This window comes from Tripterygium wilfordii, chromosome 1 (genome assembly GCF_013401445.1).
Source record: "Tripterygium wilfordii isolate XIE 37 chromosome 1, ASM1340144v1, whole genome shotgun sequence".
In the NCBI taxonomy this organism is placed as follows: Eukaryota; Viridiplantae; Streptophyta; class Magnoliopsida; order Celastrales; family Celastraceae; genus Tripterygium; species Tripterygium wilfordii.
Genome location: NC_052232.1, coordinates 2,710,919 through 2,733,533, shown reverse-complemented (window position 1 = coordinate 2,733,533; position 22,615 = coordinate 2,710,919). Strand labels below are relative to the sequence as shown.

At 37.7% G+C, this 22,615-nt stretch overlaps 1 protein-coding gene across 1 annotated transcript; it reads right to left on the bottom strand.

Moving 5' to 3' along the window:
- LOC120001701 (myosin-6-like) lies at positions 1–16,817 on the bottom strand. The gene is made up of 38 exons (XM_038850129.1): positions 16,401–16,817; positions 15,794–15,937; positions 15,397–15,542; positions 15,159–15,315; positions 14,882–14,940; positions 14,622–14,781; positions 13,434–13,583; positions 13,232–13,368; positions 12,999–13,145; positions 12,766–12,867; positions 12,253–12,310; positions 12,046–12,147; positions 9,756–9,793; positions 9,471–9,597; positions 9,189–9,359; positions 8,977–9,108; positions 8,773–8,882; positions 8,595–8,655; positions 8,147–8,324; positions 7,824–8,029; positions 7,051–7,170; positions 6,541–6,639; positions 5,962–6,174; positions 5,686–5,825; positions 5,374–5,488; positions 5,263–5,283; positions 5,069–5,152; positions 4,782–4,955; positions 3,941–4,090; positions 3,599–3,778; positions 2,990–3,121; positions 2,833–2,903; positions 2,640–2,739; positions 2,428–2,484; positions 1,017–1,073; positions 607–687; positions 438–517; positions 1–357 (listed from the first exon to the last, which is right to left on the bottom strand). Exons 1-38 carry the CDS (start codon positions 16,533–16,535, stop codon positions 243–245), a joined length of 4,509 nt encoding a protein of 1,502 aa, XP_038706057.1. The 5' UTR covers positions 16,536–16,817; the 3' UTR covers positions 1–242.
- Between the last annotated feature and the right edge of the window lie 5,798 nt (positions 16,818–22,615).

Sequence of the window (22,615 nt, the reverse complement as noted above, 5' to 3'; positions counted from 1 at the left end):
GAAAGTGTAAAAAGCATCCCTGCCCCTTATAACTATATATAAATCAGCCGAGCCAGATTTTTTACAACCCTAATTTAAAAAGAATAATAAAACATGAGGCCGTGGATGCTAGAACAAAGAAGAAAAGGATACAATTGGAGAAAGGAATGGAGAAGAATTTACAGAGCAACAACTGCAATAGTTCTTGTTCCTCTTCAATCTTAGATGAATCTCGAAGAAAATGAGAGACAAGAACCATAGCCCTAATCCTGTAAAAATTGGAAGGCTGGATTCTCAAGAAGTTCCGAGGCAGGTTTCACTTCACTCAAATCTTTCTCTTGAAAGGAACTAGAAATTTCATCCAATGAGAAAGGAATACTGCATTCACAAATGCATAGTGAGTAGAAGCTAAAAGCATTAGCTTTGGATTAATTAATGAAGTAGCTTCAATTTCTTACCTAGAATTGTCATCCAACAAAAAGGAGCTGCTATCATCATTGGATTCATCTGACATTAAATCTTTCATGCTGGAAATGACCTGGATAAAGAGAAGTTGAGTGCATTGTCAAAGATAAAGAGCCCCATTTCTGAAGCAATGGAGATTCTGATGAAGACGATTCGACTTACATCTGGGGATACACTTCGAGTGTTGTAATTGTCATCCCAGTATAGTGTGCTTATTCTATAAAGCTGTTGAATACTTAAGACCTGAAGAAAAGAAACGAGAGAGAGAGAGAGAGAGAGAGAACATAAGAATGATTCATATGTTCCCAACTGAAGCTTTTTCAAAACTTGACAAACCAGTATTATTTCAGATACCACCACAATGACAATAAATTATTTCCCCACTTTTATAGATAGAAGCTCCATTTTTTACACAGAGTCAAACACATTAGTCACTCAATTTGGACTAGAGGTTTTTTCCCAGACCAAACGTTTCTGACACTGTCCATCAGAAAATCTCGTGGTAATTTAGCAAATCGCATATGAATTATTACCAACTCTCATATTATTTGATGCGAGATCAAGAGACTTACAGGGCAGAGGTCATTTTTAATTTCATCATATGAAATTCTTGATTTCTGGTGTATAACCTGAAAGGAGAATCCAATTAAGTTAGATTGATAAAAAAAATACAGTACACCATTAATGAGCATTATCTACAGTATGATAATTCCCCAAAAGATATTAAGTAGAAGTCTAGATTAGCAGTCCTTTCATTTCCCTATGGATGACAAGGTTATAAAATTGGCTTCCAGTGGATTGGGACTCAATTGAGATTCAGGCACAGCAAAACAGACAAATAACTTCATGAAGAACCAGTAGCATGAATTATTAGAACCCACTTGTCCCCTTAAGTTTGGAGACTGCCCTGCCTGGATGAAACTGATTTTATCACATTTATGATAAGATGCTGAGCCCAGATGTCAATTAACATTTTCTGTGCAATAGGAAACAAGTAAGCAAAGCATTAGATCTCATTCTATATGCTATGCAACTTGGCCCCAAGAATTGAAGGCATTTTCTACTATTTTATGGACAACCAAACCCCTCACAGACATGGGTCGCAAACACCCATGGGGGTGTGTTTTCTCTCAGTTAGGGATGGGAAGGGTTCCCATCAGAAGTTTGTTTAAAGAAAAGTATTATTTTCCCTTCTTGCCGAAGGCATGATAGACATCATACATAATAATTCCTCCCAGGGTTCAAATCGACACACGTTTGCCTATGAATACACAAATAACAGGAAGTTTACAATGAATCCTACAGCCCATGGGAGAGGTGGTAAGAACAACCACCTTGAGACAAATGGGCAATTACTAGAGTTGTGAGCTAACTTAACAACTACATGCAGGTCTGACCACTAAAGATATTTTCATTCTCGAATTGATAGTTCTCCTAATACAAACATAAATCTTAACAAAGCATAAAATACTTCCATATGTTGTCTAGAACTATAGTTTGCTAGATACAGAACATTATTTCTTCACCATCGCCAAAACACTCACAATTCTCAAGTCTCATTTACTTCCTTCATCAAAGCACATGTATGAACTTCAATCATATTTCAACCAAGTGCAAAAATGAGTTTGACGAATCTACTCCTGCAACCTTTGTAATTTCTTTTTGAACAAGTTGCCACAAGATTGAAAAACTTAACTATCTAGGTAAACCATAAATTTTATGTCAACTCGGTCCCATCAGTTCCCTGAAATACCAAAATTGTATCTTTTTTTTCTAACTCGGAGAGATTGAGAGAGAGAAACCAATTCACCTCAGAACATGTTTGCAGCCAGAAAAAGCCACAGGTCCTCAACAAAAATGACAAGTGTATAAACTGTTTGTGTTTGCGCACGCGTGTGTGGATGGGGGTGCGGGGATCTGGGCTACTAGAATAAAAAATAATGTCACCCAAATGGCTCCTAATGTCTAACTTTAGATACATACCAAAAATCCAACAGCTTGCCGTGTGTGTTTGAGTTCATCCCATGACAACCCAGCATACTGCAGTGAGAAGAATCATAAGAGAGTAATCATTGATTATCACATTAAAACAACGTCAACTAATGCACAAAAGATGAGACAAAAAAGGGAAATACAGCACAAGGGCAGTATCAAAAGCACGAGTACAGCCTTTGAGTGGTCAAAATAGTAAGCACCTCTTCTTTTGCTCGGGCACACCATATTTCTAATTCAGCCAACCCAGACTTTACATACTCGCCATTGCTGAATGTGCAGCACTCACGACGAAGAAGAAGGCTGGAACAATTATGACAACAATTCAATTAAAAGTTGATCTGCTGGCACATGATTTTATAGCACACCAACTAAAAAGGATGAGCAGCAATTTACCTATTAAATAGCTGTACATTAATATATGAGAAAATTTGCAAAAACATTCTCTTGACAAGAATCGAAGGCACCTGAAACAACACTGATCATAAGTTCACTGCGCATCAAAAAGAAGAGGGCACTCAATTTCATTGTTAAAACAGCAAAATTCCCATACAAAATTTTCCTTTAAGGCAGAGAGGAGGCCATCAAGGCTCTCGATAATGCTTTGCCAAGGACTAGCTGGAGGGCTATTGCCAAATGACCGCCCAGAAGACTTCAGAGCACTACTCCTTGATGTCCTGGGAGCCTGACATCAGAAAACTCAAAACTGCAATTTCAGAAAAAGACGGGGAGGGGCAAAACTGAACCCTGTAATACAACAACATAAGATTGCCAGCATCTTCAAATACTTCGGTAACAAAAACTATCACCCGGTTTAAGAGAAATAAAGACTCTAGAAAAGTAAGACTGTTCACAAGTAGACCATAGAATACAAATTACAATCCACGGGAAAGAGGAGAGAAGATTAGCTAGAAAGATAGAAAGTTTCTATTTAGGCAAAAAGCAATTCAGAAAATAGAATGACCAAAACATGAAAAAACTAATTCTTGGCCTGAAATGGTTTTTGTTTATAGAAAAGCTTTAACCAAGAGGAACTAATATTATACAGGACATAATTCATCAAAGATTCAAAATGATTACTGAAATTATAATGGGGAGAAAATAAAATTGAGAAATAAACCACGAGAAAGTTGACATAATGGAAACTTAGGGCTAACTTTACCTGGATACAAGAAGATATGAGTGGATACAAGTCCTTCTTCAGATTGTCTCGAATGATTCCATATATCGTTTCCACAAAAGCACTAAGTTGGTCTTCAAAAAGCTTAGCTGGTTGCTTAAACTCAACCGGATGTAGTGTACCAACTGAAAGGTTGGCAGAAGAAGGCGACGAACGAAAACTCTGACAAATGTATCACCCCATATTAATGTAAGTAATAATCTAATGTAATTGATAATCCATCACAATGCTGTCAGTGAAACTTTTTGATATACAGTTATTTAAACTAAAATCCTCTAAAAAATAAAATAGATATATACGCTTCTTATTTATAAGTTTTTGTACTTGAGTCATTCTCTCAAATAATGAAGCTGGAGGAGGCTGCTTCCGCTGTGGACACGCACCACTGGTGCCTTTTAAACTTCCTTGAAGCAAGGACAGCAAGGTTGAGGAATTAGATAGCCAATAAGCCATATGATCGTTGTCATCCCCATTCTGCAAAAAAGACAAAGTAAGCCCTAAATCGTGTTAATTTCAATTTAAGGGACTCAAATAAGTTCTTTTTTCGCTTCTTCCCTTTTTGGTTTCTATAGAACAGCTTTACAATTAAACTTTCGAGAGCAGAGGGGGCAATTCCACTAAGAGTGGGTGGAAAGAAGAGTGGAAGAAATAAGAAAAATGCTTGAGACCCCCAATTTATGACCCTCATTTTACCCCCAATTCATGTGGGGTGTTGATGTTAAGTGGGCCCTACATGTGTATTTTTAATCAATGACTATCACGCATGCCACATAGGATTTGAGGTCAAATGGGGATCACAAATTGGGGGTATGTAGCATTGCTCAACAAATAAATAGCCACGCTCCATCAGGACATAAAACAATTACATTTCAACAAAGAAAATGAAGCATTAATTTGATCAAAGAAAGAAAGTCTTAATTTTTTCTCTAGATAAGCACCTTTCTCTAAAGACTCCCTCTTATTTATTAATCACATAACAATTTGGTGCATGAAATTCTTTGCTATATGAAATAAAAGGAATATCGGAGATAGAAATATAATGATTTGACATTTCAAAATTGCCAGGTAACAGCTTCTTCTGGTAGCCAACATGATACCACCAAAAGCGTCAGTACTGTCAATATCACCATTATTGTCATCTTTCTTATTGTTTTCACAGTTTTACCTCACGAATTGCAGATCCAACAATCTGAATTAGACGGTCAAAAACAGTAGTTTTTTCCGCTTCAAATGATCTCCAGTGGAGAAGACATTTGTAAATGGTAAATGCTGCGATTGGTTTTCCTTGACTGAAACCAACATTTTCCGTCACACATTTGATCAGAGCATCTATGCTCTCCTGTACCACAGATATAGGCACCAATGTTAAATTTGTATTAAAATTCAGCAGAAAGCTAAAGCTAACCAGGGAGAGAAACCGAAAGTAAATGGTCATCATCTTCAATCACATACTTGTTGCCGTTCAATCTGAGACCTACTCAATTTTTTCATTGAATCTGTGCCAAACTTTTTGGCTGAAGAAGACTTTGGCGGCTCCTGGTGAAAACAAACTCTCTCAAGGCCAAATACATGCGACAAAATGGGCAGAGAGGGCAGATAAAGCATATGTCAATGCAAATTATACTGAAGCTAAAATTATCACTTACACGGTGGCCATTTTCTTGAGGCTGCAATGAAGTAGGAGACAGAAAAAGGAAGGATCAGAAACCCTAAAATTGCGGTGATGAAATAGAGTATGGAATTAGCCACATGCTTACCAGAGCTCCTGGGAGCGACAAATGCTCAGACGTTCTTCTGACAGAGGAATTTGACAACATTTCCTGCCGCAGAATTTGGTCCTCAGCTTCAATGTCGGAGAGCTTTTCTTCAAGCCTAGAAGATACAAATACCATGATAACTTGTATGATGAACCAACTTAATCAAGTAAATACACTATATTCTAATTTCTATATTTCATTGCCTATGATAAAGAAAGCAAAGAAAGACATTTGATGTTGTATATGACAAAATATAGCGTTAGGAAAGATACAACTCAACACATCTTCATATAAGTGAAGTGCTAGAACTACCTTTGCATCGAAGTTTTTAATTCGATTATCTTTGTCTCGGCCTCCAGAGCCATCTTCAACCGCTCTTCACTAAGCTTACTTGTTTCTTCATATTTCTTCTCTGTTTCATCAATTTTCTTTTCCAATAAACTTACCATATCCTGAAAATAGTTATCCATAAAGGTATTATGCAATAGAAATTTCAAAAACTACAAGCTTATTCTTCCTTTTGGCATATTCTTCACAAGGTAAGTCAAACGCCCAGTCACTTTCTGAAGTAACATATGTATAACTTACCTTGAGCTGTTCATTTTCCGCAGTAAGTTTATTCATCATTTCATGATCCACAACCAGGACCTCCTGTATGATTGGGACTTGTTCAGAGGCTCTTTTCGCTGCCTCACATTCCTTCAGAAGCAGTTCTCTAGTTTCTTCAAACTGCTGTTGCATCCCCTGCAAAGCAGACCGTAATTTTGTATTTTCCTGTGTTTTAGCTTCCTCAGAATCAGCCTGCACAATTGGATGCGTGAATTACCAATATGAGTTAGCTACAAAAAAGGATTGAACTATGACATGAGAATAAACAGTTGAATTCGCTTTTGGCTAGTCCATAGAAAGCTTTTGACATACAAAAATAACAGCATAAAACTTAACCACGTATTCAACTTGGTACTTATAAGGAAGGCCTTAGCTATCCCCCAAAATGCCTCTGATATAAACTAATTTCTCTGAATGAGTTCACCATAATAAGATCTTAGATTTTAACATCCTCCTGTCAAATCCATCAGCATGATGGCTTAACTACAAGACAACAAATATGCAGACATTCAGGTGTTCAAATATCTAAAGAAAATGAAAAAAACGGTGTTTCTCTACCCTCATTCGTTTCTCCAGCTGCAAACGCCAAGTCAACTCTTCAACTTCCTTTTCCAGCTTACTCTTGGCAGCTTGTAAAGCACCAGTTTCCTTAGCAGCCTGTAAACAGATAGAACAAATCAAAAACATATTCAAGCATGGAATTACTTTGCTACACATTACAAAAGCATCTTGACACAGATAAGTTTATATATGAATTTTGCAAGATAGAACACAAGCTTAACAAGAGAGAATTTTCTACAGCTATTTTTCCCATGCAGCCATGCCAGCATGAGAGAGCTGCTAGATCAAAAGAGCACAATCTCATAACTAATTCACCAATGGAAATTTCCCATATGTAACTAAATCAATGTACAGAATCCACCAAACTTCACTGCAGAAAATTGCAAGATCTGAAATTTACTATTGCAAAATTAAACAGAAAACGTTTTCTCAGAATGTAAGACCACAATATTAAAAATGTCAGAGAAAAAGAACAGAGGAAATTATTGAAAAACGGAGGAAGGTCACCATTTTGAGCTTTCGCAATTCCCTACGTGCAACTTTTCCTCTCCAGGCACATTGTGTGGAAATAGCTGCTTTCTTTATCCTCCTATAATGAGCATGGGCCAGGTACTGTCGGCAATAACTCTGTGATTGACACAAACTCATAAATCAGACAACCTATACTGCACAAAGAGAGACGCTGGGGTGTGGCGGGGGGATTCCACCCAAAAGATTCAGCCCAAACACCATGACGTGCCACAAGAAGGGCAAGGATCACCAAGATATGAGGAGACAAAGCTATGCAATAAGGTGAAATAAAATGCACAAGATGTCAACTTATTATGTTTATCGCTTTTTTTTCCCAATAGTATACACATTTTTGAGAATATTACGATAGTTCTTAAAACACGCAAACTTGAAGACACATACCAATTTCATAGTTTAGTTACAAGCATTGGTAAAGTAAGATTTTCAGAGTCCATTTAAATTTCTAAAAGCACAAATTAAAAATCAGAATAAAAGGATAAAATATGTGGATTTGATTATCAATTCTGTTTACACAATCAATAACTGCTTCTTACTGGGAACAAAATCATTGCAATGCACACCACCAAGAAAATCTTAAGAATATTCCCATCTATTTCTTGATCACAAGCTAGCCTGGAAACGTGGATACAACCATTATTTACCATATTTCTCCCCAAAAAATACAAAAAGATTTGAAATATATCACCCAGAAAAACTGTAACAAAAACAAAACTCAGCTTTTCTATAAGCAAATAAATGTTGAGCTCTACCTGGATGACTACTGCTGCTCTTGTCTGCTTCCTGAATTGAAGTTCATTACACGCAGCCATCCCACGCATACCTATCTGAATTGAAACAGCTGAAGACCATAGATTCTTGTATGCTTTCTTCGCCAGAAAACTGCGAGAATGTTTCTGGATTTTCAGACAAGCAACTTCTCTTCTAATGCATTCATAACGACAACGCGCCACTTGCCCTACAGTGGATTGGAGAACATAATGATACATACCATTACTAAAATACTTAATTTAAAGATCTTGAGGAGATCAATGCAATAAGTTCACAAGAGGCACAATTGTAAGTCTAATTATACCTCTGCATAAGGCTTGGATTTCAGTGGCAGAACTCCGCAACAAGATAAAGCTTTTACGACCAAGATAGGAGCGAACTTTTCTCTGGATGATGCTAGCTGATCTTCCTAAAACCAGAGTACGAAGAGCATCCAGTTCTGCCATCTGGCCTGCTCTTAGAAACACTTTTGTTTTACCTATCTGAAAGTAATAGGGAAAAAATGGATCAGTAGCATTGTTTCTCGAATTGTCTTAGCAGAATTTGAAATAATTGCATTATACAGCAGACAAATTGAATATTTATGGATTTCTGTCCTAGCAAGAATAGTACATAGCAAGTGCATAACCCGAAATCAAAATATGACCAAACAAATGGCTATGTTTCAACTATCTGAAAACTGCAAGAACAAACAAAAAAAGTTCCTAACGAGTGAATTTTCTGGTAAGAAGTACTCAAGAATGAAATTATACCTGATAACCTTTGAGGTCCACTTTTTCAAGAAGTCTCTTGCAAGCAGTGACCTCGTCACATCTGTCAATGAATAAGAAATGATAGAAGAAAATTATATTCAAAGAATCTAATGCCAGATGCGGGAGCAAAAAGTAATCAGAATAATGTTCACACATTAAGTCAATCAAGAAAGAGTACCTCCCATCCAAAACTTCTGGTGCCAGAATTCCGAAACGAGCTACAAATTCGTCAAATGGCTTCCTGGTGGGATAACCAGCACAGCTTATTCTAATTGCCTCCATGACACCCTAGAACAAGATATGCATGTTAGATCGATTGTGTCTATCCAGCAAACATATTTGAGAACACCAAAACACACATTAATAAAATCAGAAATCTTACCCCACAACGCAGTTGCTGTAAAGCATTATTATTCTCAAAAATACCCGGCTTCAGAGCATTATTTGGCTTCACACAACGGATGTAATGTGGCTCAGTGGCACTAAGTGTTTCAAGCAAAGCTTGCAATTGTTGCTGTATACACCATAAATTAGAAACTTGTGGACACTATATAAGAAAATATTTGCAACTGCACTAATTAGAATATGGCAAACCTTAAAGCGAGAACCTATTGATGAGAACTTTGATGTCTTGGAAGATTCCTCAGGTAAAGGTGGGAACAGGCCTGAAACAAAGTAGCACTTGGAAGCACTGAGGAGAGTTTGATGCTCGGCAACAACATAATCTTTGTTCTTATCCAGGAAGAGCTCCGTTTGGTAAGTTACCTAAAACCATCATTTCAATGTGGGAAGTACAAAGCAGTAGTCATTTTCTGCATGCTAGAGGAATAACCAACATTTTTACCATAGCATTATGAGGACCAAAATACCACATACATCACCAGCATAGTGAGAAATGGTGAAGTCGGTACGAGCCAACTTAGGCTTGCTGAAGCGTTTATGGTCTTTGAACGTCTGATAAAGCTTTTCTGCAAATGTCTCATATGTTGATCTAGGAAACATACTACAAACAAATAAACGTGAATTAAATTAATTTCCGCAGGGCCAAATGGAATCTAGTTAAAAAAAGCTTGAAACAAAAAAAAAAGAAGAAGAAGAAGAGAAAGAGGAAAGGAAAGGAAAGACCAACAACAACATTATTAAGCTAAGGGCAATACATACCAGGCCTCATCAAGAAGAGCAATAATGCCACCAGGTTTCTGGAATGGAAAAATACATATTAGAGAGAAAACATACATATGCAAGTATGCACGGACATAGTAAAGAATTACTCACTCTGAAAGCAACAAAATCAAGTGGGCATCTGTAACATACAGGCCACAGCCAATATCTACTATGACTAAGAGCCATTATAGAAGAGATTCATTGAAAGAAATTGCAAATATCTTGAGTAAATTAATCATGATATTCTTGATGTTTCCATGGGAAGAACTGCATCAATTTCCTGCTTTATTTTTTATCACCCTCACTAAAAATACAAAGAAATACACATCAGCTGAGGACATATAGAGTATTTGAATATCTCAAACATGCCATCATTAGGAACAACTTCAGGAAAGAGCTCTCATTATCAAAACCATGATGCAACGGCTTTCTCAACAAATCTGATCAAATAGTGTGAAAACAGAAAAAAGAGTTGCTTAAGATACGCTAGAAACAAATCATTCGGGAACCCCTTTTCTCAACCAATTCAGAAATTTTATGATGATGATATAAACTCGGATAATAGCACCACATAAGATTGGCTTGTGAATAAAGGACTAACAAATGGAATGTACTGTTGAAGTCAGAGAGCCATTCCTCCATGCTACAGACAGCAGTCTAAAACAAAAAATTTTATTCATTCATTTTTTTTCATTGGACAACATGAGATGTGAGACAACACCAAACTGACTGATTTTTACACACTGATGGCTTGCTGTACCACTGGAATAAAATAAACGGTAGTAGTAGTATGCAAGCAATGCCCATTCACCATTTACATTGGATAATGACCATAAATGAAGCAAAATAAACACTCCTAGACTGGATTTATGGAGACTGGGTGAAGACAAAAAGTCAACAAGAAGTGATCAACATATATCTACAATCAGCCTTGCATCCCTTCCATAGAATATGAAGAACACATTTATGCTTGTAAACAATCACTTAGGACTGCTGAGAAAAAATAAGGAATGATTAGCAATGATGCATTGGAATGAAATATGTTCACATAAATTCATTATTTAGTGGACAGAAGAATAACTATTTTTCTAAGTTCCAACATCAACTTTCTTCAGCCAAACAGAATTCCAAAGTCAATCTTGGAAGCCCAGCCCCAACTAAAAAGACAGAGAGCTTAACCAAGAAAGCCAAAAAGTGGAACTTTCCTTTTTCATTTTATCTAATTCCCTCAGAAGTAGTTTCACTTTCTAATACAGGCATCTAACTAAAGGTTGCCAAATAGAAATGTCAAAGATCTCTGATAAGACCCATCCACCAACACATGATAACCAAGGCCCAACTCCCACCCACGCATGGGCTGAGCTGTCCCAAAAGGCCCAACAAGCCTACCAAGGGTATACCCCGGTCCAATCACATGAAAACCTTGGGTACCATGTGAAGGCAGTAGCACCCTTATCTATTGCACCATCATGCCTACATCTTTCGATGTGGTACTTATCAATACCTTCCCCTTCAAGACCAACGCCCACGTTGGTCAAGCACCATGGCCGACCACTCCAGTATGCACCCGCAGGTTAACCCCCGTTGGTCGAGCACCATGGCCAGCCACTCCGCAGGCGCGGCTCCAAGGGTTAGGATCGACAGGGCTCCGATACCAATTGATAAGACCCATCCACCAACACATGATAACCAAGGCCCAACTCCCACCCACGCATGGACTGAGCTGTCCCCAAAGGCCCAACAGGCCTACCAAGGGTATACCCCGGTCCAATCCACATGAAAACCTTGGGTACCATGTGAACGCAGTAGCACCCTTATCTACTACACCATCATGCCCACATCTTTCGATGTGGTACTTATCAATCTCAAAACCCAATCTCATTGGCCTATTATATTGTCAACTCCAAAACAAGGCAGCATGTCGAAGAAAAGAAAAGAATATCACCATCGTAGAAGGACTAATATTTCTGTGGCAAATGATTATATAGAAAGTGAACCAAATACTTCAGAAATTTTTGCGCCTACTCGTACAAACTCATATAACTTTGTGTAGAACATTCATGCCACTAATCGATAGGGCACTTGCGGTATCATAAAGATGACATCAAACAAATAAAATCAGAAAAGAACAAGCAATGTGGATGCACAAATGCATCATCAAAAATAAAATATTCCATAATTAATTTCACATACATACAACAACTTGGATTCACTCGGTTTTGACATAGAATAGAATTTGATGCCTACTCATATGACATAAGGTTCAGTGCCAGAAGAAATATCATACCTTATCAATGAGATCAAGAACATCTTGGTTATCTATGAATTCAATATAACTCCAATTGATTTCTTCTTTGGTATATTCTTCTTGCTCCATCTTAAAAACATGCTGCCCACAGAACAAGAAGATCAAATTGCACTAGTAAAAATGGTCTTGTTATCCAGAGTAGTGCCAAAGGCCACAAGCATATATCTTGATATCTCAAGCACAAACCTGGTTGAAATGCTGCTGCAGCTTTTCATTGGTCAAATTGATACAAAACTGCTCAAAGCTGCAGCAAGCAATTAACATTTAGGAAAGGGGGATTAACACAACCATCAGCCTAGCAGACTCAACAATATATCACACTCATATCTGAACCGTGAGAAGCTGAACAGTACACACAAAAATACTAACATAGTCTTCACCAAACTAAAATATATAAACACCAGCAGGCATCACCCCTAAGAATAATCCATTAGCCATCACGTAACAATAAAGATATAGCACAAAGCTTATCTGTTAAAGAAGTATTTTTGAACAAATAAAATTGCCAGCTGCTTGGGAGAAGTAGTTGAAAATTTAATTAAGAATCAAACAAATCTACTACAAATAGTATCATGGCCATTGAAGTTACAATTTCCCTATTAAGCATCCAAATCTTAAGAAAAACAGGCACTTCATGCAGTTCCCTGCAAGAAATTAGCTTATGCAAATGATGAAAATAAAAGCATACCGGTTAAGCACCTGTTTGTCTTGAAACTCTCAAATCCATATATATCCAGCACCCCAATTAAGAATTTTGAATCAGGATCTTGACCAATTGAGTTATTGATTTTGTTCACAAGCCTGAGACAATGAATGTTTTAGATGTCAAACAAAGCTAGAAACCAGATGCAGCAATGAATGGGTCATTTGGCAGAGAAAGAGAAAGAAAGAGGTCCTCAGGAAAGAACTTAATGAGGGGAAAGAAACCGTACCAGTCAAACAACCTTGAATACACAATTTTGGCCAAAGCATCTCTATTGACAGCCGCAGCATCTGGATCAAGTGATTTTTTAATACTCTCGTCACGAGTCACAATGACGCGTTTGCACAATGAGTCTTCAAGAGACTTTTCATCACACCTAAACAGACATAACAAATTATTTGTTTGCTTTACACAACTACAGAATGAGTATAACTAAAAGCAGCATTGCTAACTATCTATTACATGAACAGTTCAGCTGCAGTTTTGAGATGGAACCAAGATCTATCATCCTTAGGTTCAGATGAATCTGTTTCCTCTCCTTTCACAAACTCAATATTGCCTAGATGTAGTATTGCAGCCACAACTCTGAATATTGCATCCTGTGACAGAATAACTTAGCATAACTTCTGTACAAATAATACCTGTTAAAAAATGTTCAATCTACCTGGTCATCAGAACCGATCCCAACAACATCCATAGCTTTCCTAAGCGCAAGATACTCTTCAGACTCATCAACTCCATCCAGTTCATAGCAATCTGATTGATTAAGATAATGAAAGGTTCTTTGATTTCCCAATTTGTACTTCTCTATGTCCTAATAGCATGATAAGGAGGGAAATGTTGGTATTAATCGCCCAAATTACAACCCAAAAAAATAGATTATATCATTGATTTAAACAAAAAATAATTAATATACAAGCTTGACAAATATTAACATAGCCCTAATGGATATAATACCTCAATTGAGCTTGACTTTTAAGAGTCAATTTGTAGCACATAAAGAATAGCAAACTGGTGTAGATCAAATTTTTTTGGCATACCGTAGCTAATTAGTGGAACAAGTACGAATATGTTTCACGTTTCAATAGCATCGACCATCTAGAAAGTTAACATTATATCTAGATAGTGGATGCCCTTACACAAACTAGAAGATCTAAGAGGCCTTCCCACCCCACCAGATATTTAAAAGGCTCAATACAAGTTTCTCTCATCCAATCTAGGCATACCACCAAGTTTCCATCCTTTATTTCTCTAGCCGAAAATGATTAATTCATTAAATATACGTGTCGTGGTAACCCAGTCAGCATTGCATTAACTACTGTGTATTGATTGGCTTTTATTATTTGGAAATTGAATTAAAAAAAGGACTGGCTGGGACCTGCTGTAAATTTTTTACAGCAGGTCCCGTTGTAATGGCCGTAAACCCATTACAAAATTTTTTTTTTAAAAACAAATTATGAATGTGTTTTGATCGAGCTTACGAATCCAATGACATATTTTTTGTCCCAAACAAAAATCACATTGAACATGAAAAAGACATGAAAATTCTAGACCGTTGAATATAAACATGAAACATCCTACGTCTACGGTCCATCTTGTTACGAATGTTGGATTCGTAAGCCCGATCAAAACATATTTATAATTTTATTTCATTTTTAGAAAAGTTTTAAGTGCCTCGTTTTTACTACAGCGGGATCCGCTGTAAAAACAATTATAGCTGATCCTCGGCACCGTAAAAAAAGAAGCTGAACCACAGCTTGCACCCAAAGAAGAATTCAACATCTATTATGCATAATTATACCAGACCCCAATTTATTCCCGCCAAAATTATGGGAACAGCAGTAGAATTTACCTCTGTTGGTGCAGCACAAAGCATATAAAAGCAATGATAATTTCTCTCAGGATCAGACACCTGACAAACACGAGATCGTTCCAGCAAATAAGTTCTGATGGCAGCTCCTGAAATCCTCCCCCTATCATCAAACTGAATCTCCACAAATTTTCCAAAACGACTGCAAATACATTGCACTTACTCCTAGTCAATCTTGCCTCAAAAGCAAACATAAGAAAACATAAACTTCCTAAAGCCCGAGAAGAAGATTAACAGCCAACCTTGAATTATTATTTCTCACAGTCTTTGCATTACCAAATGCTTCTAGAACAGGATTGGACTGGCAAGCAAGGAAACAATAAAGTCAGAGAAGAAAAGTGAAGGCAAACAGAGCTATATGAATGTTTTTCTTTATACCCAGGTAAATTTCTGAAAAGTACCAAAAAAGGGAGAACAACCTTTGGCTAAGAAAAATTATCAAATTTACTATCAAAGTGCAAATAGGACACGTGAAAGTTTTAGAGGGGGAAAGAGGGAGAGAATACAGAAATTTGCCACCTCTAACACTTGCTGCTCCACAGACCTTCCCTCAGCTGCCACCCTCCCTCCCATATGGGCAAGATAACGCATGAGCATCTTTGTACTCTCTGTTTTACCAGCTCCACTTTCCCCACTAACTAATATTGACTGGCTTATGCCCTCATTGAACATTAGTCTGCAATTATAAAAATTTTCCTTTAAATTTGAGAGGCAAACAAGAAATTTCTATCTCGAAAATCTGAGACTGACAGTTTACCGGTATGCAGAATCTGCAATAGCAAAAGGATGTGGGCTCAGCTCACCAAATGCTGCCCCTTTATACTGTCCCATCATATGACTATCATACAGATGAGGTAAGCGTCGGAATGGGTTGACGGCAATCAATATATTTCCTGTGTAAGTCTAGAATCACCATGATGGAGTTTAGCTTTGTACATGGAAATATAGAGAGTAAAAGCCATAAATATTTGAAGGCCAATATCACGGCTGAAAATAGATTACATCTTCACCCCACAACTATAATGGAGGTTGCAAACACATGCAAGAATAAAAATAAGCTGCTGAACTGATTTAAAACCAATAAATTTCAAAATCCATCCGTTACATAATACAATGAGAAAAGGCGAACCAGAAACTCATTAGCAAAGACTCACATATATTTCATTTATATCATATCGACATCGTAGATTCTGCAGAACACCCGGCTCATGCAGATATGCCAGTCTTGTCATATCATCCACCCCACATGAAGGGAATTCAGGGTCCTTCGGGAAAACAGTCGATGCTTTGGCAACAACCTACAACAAAGTCAAAATTAAGAAGGTAACTTTGGTGCCAATCCTTAAGTTCACGCATCTTAAGTTCACGCAGCCAAACAATAAATGAAGCTGGGGATTGAATGAATTCAAAAAATCTAATCGCAATGCAGGCCACAATATTATAAGAGAAAGTTAACAAAAACCTTAGAAGGCACTGTACAAACTCTGAAATGAACCGTGCTATACCATAATTTGGATAAACAAGCAAATTGAGGAAAGGTTGACAAAACAACGTAAAACTGGAAATTTTCTAGAAGATGGCGACCTTTAATAAATTCCATGACCTTACACATAACAGTATTTCTGTTGATATCTAATCCAATAATTCTTCAACTTGCAATATATTCCATGAAAAATTCAAAACGTTGCATAAAAGGGAAAAAAGAGGACGGAGGGGTGCGTGGGGGATGGTAACGGGCCTGTCCCTGGAAGGGAAACTCACCGTCTTCCCAGATGTACAATTTACAGTTATCTCTCCGCCATTGACTTCCACAACTTCCCCGTCTACCCATGCTTCCTCAGGATCTTCCAGCCAAACAAATGATCCAACCACTATATTAACTGGAGCACCCTGCATAGTCACAATGACCGTCAATGCATCAATCAAATTGTGAGGAGTGGGCTTATCTACGGTGCTGTCCCTTCCGGTCCGTCACTTCGGAACCTCTCTCGGACTTTAATCGCAATGTACGTTCACGCTGTCCCACAACCACCGAACCTTCCTCATTGGTCTGTCCGCCTCCTCTGTCCTCCTCCCTCACGCATCTGGTTGCACTTGTCCGTGAAAAACCTTCAATCCAACAATCTCACCTCGAGTCGACCCAGTCCGAGTTGAAGCACCAGAAAATATTGGACAGGAAAAACTGGAAACAATTATGAAAAAATTGGAAAAAAGAAATAAGTTTCTTTTAATTTTATTTAAGGGAAACTAGTCACATGCTCGTTTAGCGCAATCTATTTTTTATTTTTATTTAAATTAATTTATATAAATTTGAATCATAAAGTACTAAATGTGTCGCTGTTATGGTAACAGTATTTACCAAAATATCATACGTGACTGATCCATTAGTACCCGAAAAAGATAGTGCGGTGGTATCTCATTGCCAATTCTTCGGTACGATATTTTTACCGTTAACATCAAAATTTCAACACCGATATTTTTATCAATTACCGATATATATATAAATTAATAACTTAATAGTTTTTTTATTTTTTAATGATGACTGTTAAATCTATTGGTAATAAGATCTACACCATTGATGGCACACATATAAGTGTTTGGGGTCTTGCCGAAAAATTAACTGCTTGATTAGGAAGAAAATCAATTGTGATATTGAATGTCATGTTTACATGCGACTTTAATATGATGTTTACCTTCGTTTACGCGGGATGGGAAGGCACAACAAATTACTCCAGGGTCTTTTAAGATGTAATAACAAGACTAAAAAATAATTTTTCACATCCAATTGGAAGTATCAACATAAATTCCAATCAATTTCTCGCTAGATTTATTATAATTATATCTTTCTATGTCCAATGATGCCAAAATTTTGAAACATGCATACCAATATTATCTTGTTGTTTATAGATACCTTCGCACCGTCGGCTTCTTGTCGCCTTATAGAGGAGGCCAATATCATATACAAGAGTATCATGGTCGAGGTAGTGTACCAAGTACTCACAAGTCACAATGAATTGTTTAACTATAGGCACTCATCAATGCGAATGGTAATTGAAAGATGTTTTGGATCCTAAAGGCTTATTTCCCAATTTTGAAATTGATGTTTGCTACCCGCCAACTTGACAAAGACTTATAATAGTTGCTTGTTGTTCAATTCATAATTTCCTACCCAAACAAACACAACAAGATTTGCTTTTTAATAAATGGCACAATATGGATCATTCTGATACCCAACCTTCAACTTCAATGGGGGCAAGCTCAAGCAACAATAATAATATGTTCGATTTGACTGATCAAGAAGTTGCTGCCATATCGTGGCTATATGACTAATTTGATGTGGTTGGATCAATATAACACAACAACTGTTGAATAAAACACCCTTGATGTAAATGTTTAAATTTATGATCATGTTTTTTTTTAAAAAAAAAAATATGATTATAGTGTATATTGTATGTGTTTTATGTTTTAACAGAGCATCCTTCCAAAAAGAGCTTGTAAAAATAGTCTTCCTACTCGCACTGATCTTCAACGTCGCGGTCTAAATGTGCCTAGCCTATGCGTTGTTTGTGGTGTTGATGAGGAATCTATTCATCATGTCTTGGTGAGTTGCTATATGGCTCGAAGGTGTTGGGAAATTATTGGATGGGATGCTCGGTTGCATAGAGATGGTGGTATTTCTTTTTTTGATCTTTTTCAGATGCTATGTGATGATCTTGACTCAAAGGAACTAGAGATGTTCTCATATATCTGCTGAAGTTTATGGTATAATAGAAATAAGGTTTTGTGGGATGAAAGTTGCCTTCTGCCTTCTTATCTTTTGAACCGAGTGGGAAATATTAGGGAGGAGTTTGATCATCTAACTTCCAATCATGGACAACAAGTGAGACTACTTCAGAGTGTTTGGAGACCACCTATTTCGGGGATGAGTAAGCTTAATTGTGATGCAGCAGTAGGTGGATTAAAGGTGGGATTTGGGGTGGTGTTGCGTGATGACTTTGGAGATGTACTTGGGTCCGGCTTCTTTGGAAGACATGCTGGTTTAGGTGTATTTCATGTAGAGGTTGGAGCCATCTTGTTTTGTCTTGAATTTGCTCTCTCTATCAGATTACTCTTAGTCGTGGTGGAAAGTGATTCTTTACAAGTGATCTCCGAACTGAATGCACATGACCCCTCACTTCACATTTGTGGTAATGTTATTACTGATATTTTAGTTTATTCTCGCCAGTTTCATTCATGTTCTTTTAGACATGTATGGAGGTCAGCCAATATGATGGCCCATGAGTTAGCCAAACTCGGAAAATTTGCTTCTGATGATGGTTTGTTTCTAGAGGAATGTCCTCTTTCTATTATTCCATTTGTAACTGCGAACAAGATTTATTGTTAATGGAATATCGTTTTTCTTCTAAAAAAAAAGCATCCTTCCAAAAGAATTTTATGTTTTTATTTTTTTCCAAAAATAGCATATGCCGAGTAAATTTTAAGTTTTCTATTTTAGAAAACAATTTTCAAATAACACAAAATGAATTTTTTAATAGTTTTTAATTATTGAGAGTTACGTGTTTTATCTCCTATAATTCAGCTCATTACCTCCTACAAATCAGTCACATAATCTCAGTCATTATACTTGTAATATATGATTGTGATAATTCCTTAATTGTAGGAGAAGAATTAGGTTTTACGTTGATTGTTATTTGTATATAAAGAAAAGTTAGAACATCAATGAGATTGACACACAATATTATTCAATCTCTTTTCTTGAATGTTTTTGACATGGTATCGGAGCCACGAAATCCTTGAGTTTCTTCATTGTTCTTTAACCTTGAATTTCACTACTCTAATCACTTGAAATCTCCCGAACCACCACCTTTAATTATGGCCTCAGACAAAAGTAGCTCCTCCACACCCGAAATCCCCACACCGATCATTCACGTTCAATCCGAGAACGTTGGATTCAATGCTGGTGTCATATTGAATGAAGAAAATTACAACATCTGGTCCCAGATTATTGAGATGCAAATTGCAAGCCGTGAAAAACTTGATTTCATCATTGAAAAATCTTCTCCTCTAGAAGAGAAGGATTCATCTTATTCAAAATGGTATGCCGAAAAATATGAAGGTGAAAGGTGGGCTATTAACATCAATGACACTAGAAATTATGAAATGATATTTGCGTCTCCGGACTGCTAGAGAAATTTGGAGTGCACTAGCAAAGGCCTTCTATGATGGATCAGATGAGACCCAAATATTCGCGTTGAATCAAAGAGCTTTTCCTGCTAGACAATCTGGTCGATCTCTTCCCACATATTATGGGGAGCTGGTTGAAATTTTCCAGGACCTCGACCATCGTGACAAAATTGAGATGAAGGATGCTGACGATATTCTAGCATATAGAAAATCTGTGGAACGATTGAGAGTTCATATTTTTTCTCAATGGCTTGGATACTGAATTTGATCAGATTAGAGGCGAGGTTCTAAGGAAGGATCCAGTCTTGGATTTGGAAGCCACCTATGGGTATGTGCGTAGGGATGCTTCTCACCACACCTTACTAGCTGTGGAATCAGAATCAACTGAGGCAGCCTCAGCATTAGCTACTCGCCGTTCCAGAATTACACCACGACGGAATCAAATCATACCTGACCGAGGCAATAGTGGAAACCAGTCAAAGAGCTTTGAAGTAGGAAACCATGGAGGCTCCTTCACTAAAAAATCTGAACGTCTTTGTGTCCATTGTGGTGGAGTTGGCCACACAAAGGCTCGTTGCTATGAAATCATAGGTTATCCGGAATGGTGGGATCCCACGAAAGCACCCAGTAGGCGTACTTCCAAATCTGCACGTTCCCAGCCTGGCTCTGTGGCTGCCCTAGCTGAGTCAGTAGGGTCTGAACTCACCGAGGATGCAACTGCACTCCATACTATATCAGGTAACATTGGTAAGTCTTCAAAAATTCCTGGAACTGTTAGTAATAGTTCATGGATAATTGATTCGGGTTGTACGGATCACATGACCTTTGATATTAAATCTATTGTGTCCCTCAAGTCATCTGACCAGCCATTTGTCTCTACTGCCAATGGTGATTCCTCTTCCGTTATTGGTGAAGGTTCACTTCATATTACAAATAAGCTTAATCTTGATTCTGTACTTGTGGTTCCATCTCTTAAGCACAATCTGCTATCTGTATCCCAAATAACTGCTGCTTTACAATGTATTGTAATTTTTTGGCCTAACCATTGTGTTTTCAAGGATCTCAAGACTCAGAAGACAATTGGTTGTGGTACTAGAAAGGGGCAGCTGTATTATCTTGATGTCACACCTACAAACTCTCAGACACTGGCTCATGCTTTCTCAATGAATGGAACTCCTGAAAAGAAGAAATCTGATGTTTGGTTATGGCACCAACGCTTAGGTCATGTTTCCTTCGGTTATTTGAAAAAATTATTTCCGGATTTATTTTCTCAGTGTTCACCCAATGACTTTATGTGTGATGTGTGTGCACTAGCAAAAAGTCACCGTGTTCAGTTCCCATTAAGTTTGAATAAAAGTTCTGCTCCTTTTATGCTTATACACTCAGATGTATGGGGTCTAGCAAAGATACCAACTATGAGTGGTGCTCGATGGTTTGTATCATTTATTGATGATCATACACGTATGACATGGGTATCCTTGATGAAAAACAAGAGTGAGGTTATCACTATGTTTAAAAATTTTAATTCTATGGTGGTTAACCAATTTCAATCGCGTATCCAAGTGCTTCGCACTGACAATGGTGATGAATTTGTAAATCAGGAATTGAAACGGTACCTTGCTCTTCAAGGCATTATCCATCAAACCTCCTGTAGTTATACTCCTCAACAAAATGGCACGGCGGAAAGAAAAAATCGCCATCTCTTGGAGATAGTTCGGGCTGCACTGTTTGGGGCGCAAATGCCTCTTAATTTTTTGGGGGAGACACTCTCTGTAGCCGCTCACATGATCAATCACTTACCCTCAAGTGTCCTTAATTTCCCGACTCCATATCAAGCTTTAAACACAACCATAAATATGCCTCCTCCGGTGACCTTACCTCCAAAAGTCTTTGGGTGTGTAGCCTTTGTGCATATCCCGCAACCTCTTAGACATAAACTTGAACCACGTGCACTTCGATGTGTGTTTGTGGGGTATGCCATGACCCAGAAAGGATATAGATGTTATCATCCACCGACCCGCAAAATGTATATTTCTATGGATGTTAGATTTCATGAACAAGTTATGTATTATGCATGTCAGGGGGAGAATCACGTGGACATGCATGGAACAAAGGAGCTGAGCGATGGTGACAATATTAGAGGACAGACCGTGCTAACTAGCCTACACGACAATGGCGATGGTGATAAAAATATCAATGACGTTTTAAGTGGAGGAGAATTGTGATAATGCAGCGAATGGGGACAGTAGTGAAGTATCTTTGAATGTAGGTGGAGGAGAGATGGTTGAATATGATGATAATACTTTGTCTCCTTCCTCAGTACCACAACATCAATTGCTCCCACTTGATGATCCTAGTGCCACTGCTCGTCCAACATCCATTCCCAGTGAGTCTGACGCTGCTCCTTCAATCCAACGCGAATCTGTGCCTCAGGTAACGAGTGAAAATACTCTCCGAGTGTTGCCCAATCGGACAACACGAGGAATTCCCAAATCTCTTTATGAACCTATCCTAAACTCTTCGATAAAATACCCCATGAATAATTATGTGTCTTATCAAAAATTATCAAAGGCATGTTTATCCTTTACAAATCAATTGTCTAGTGTTTCTATTCCTAACAGTGTACAAGAAGCTTTGAGTGACCCCAGATGGAAGGAAGCAATGAATGATGAGATGAGGTCTCTTCAAAAGAATTCAACATGGGAGGTTGTTGACCTACCTGTAGGGAAGAAACCAGTTGGATGCAAGTGGGTATTCACAGTGAAGTACCAATCAAATGGAGAAATTGAACG

What these genes read in the sequence shown, in the direction of transcription:
- LOC120001701 (XM_038850129.1), bottom strand. Translation starts at nt 16,535, where the DNA reads ATGCAGGGTGCTCCAGTTAATATAGTGGTTGGATCATTTGTTTGGCTG. An exon ending in TTGGATCTGCAATTCGTGAG is followed by an intron (nt 4,091 to 4,781) that starts GTAAAACTGTGA and finishes TCTTTTTTGCAG; the next exon opens with AATGGGGATGACAACGATCA. An exon ending in TATTTGAGAGAATGACTCAA is followed by an intron (nt 3,779 to 3,940) that starts GTACAAAAACTT and finishes TACATTTGTCAG; the next exon opens with AGTTTTCGTTCGTCGCCTTC.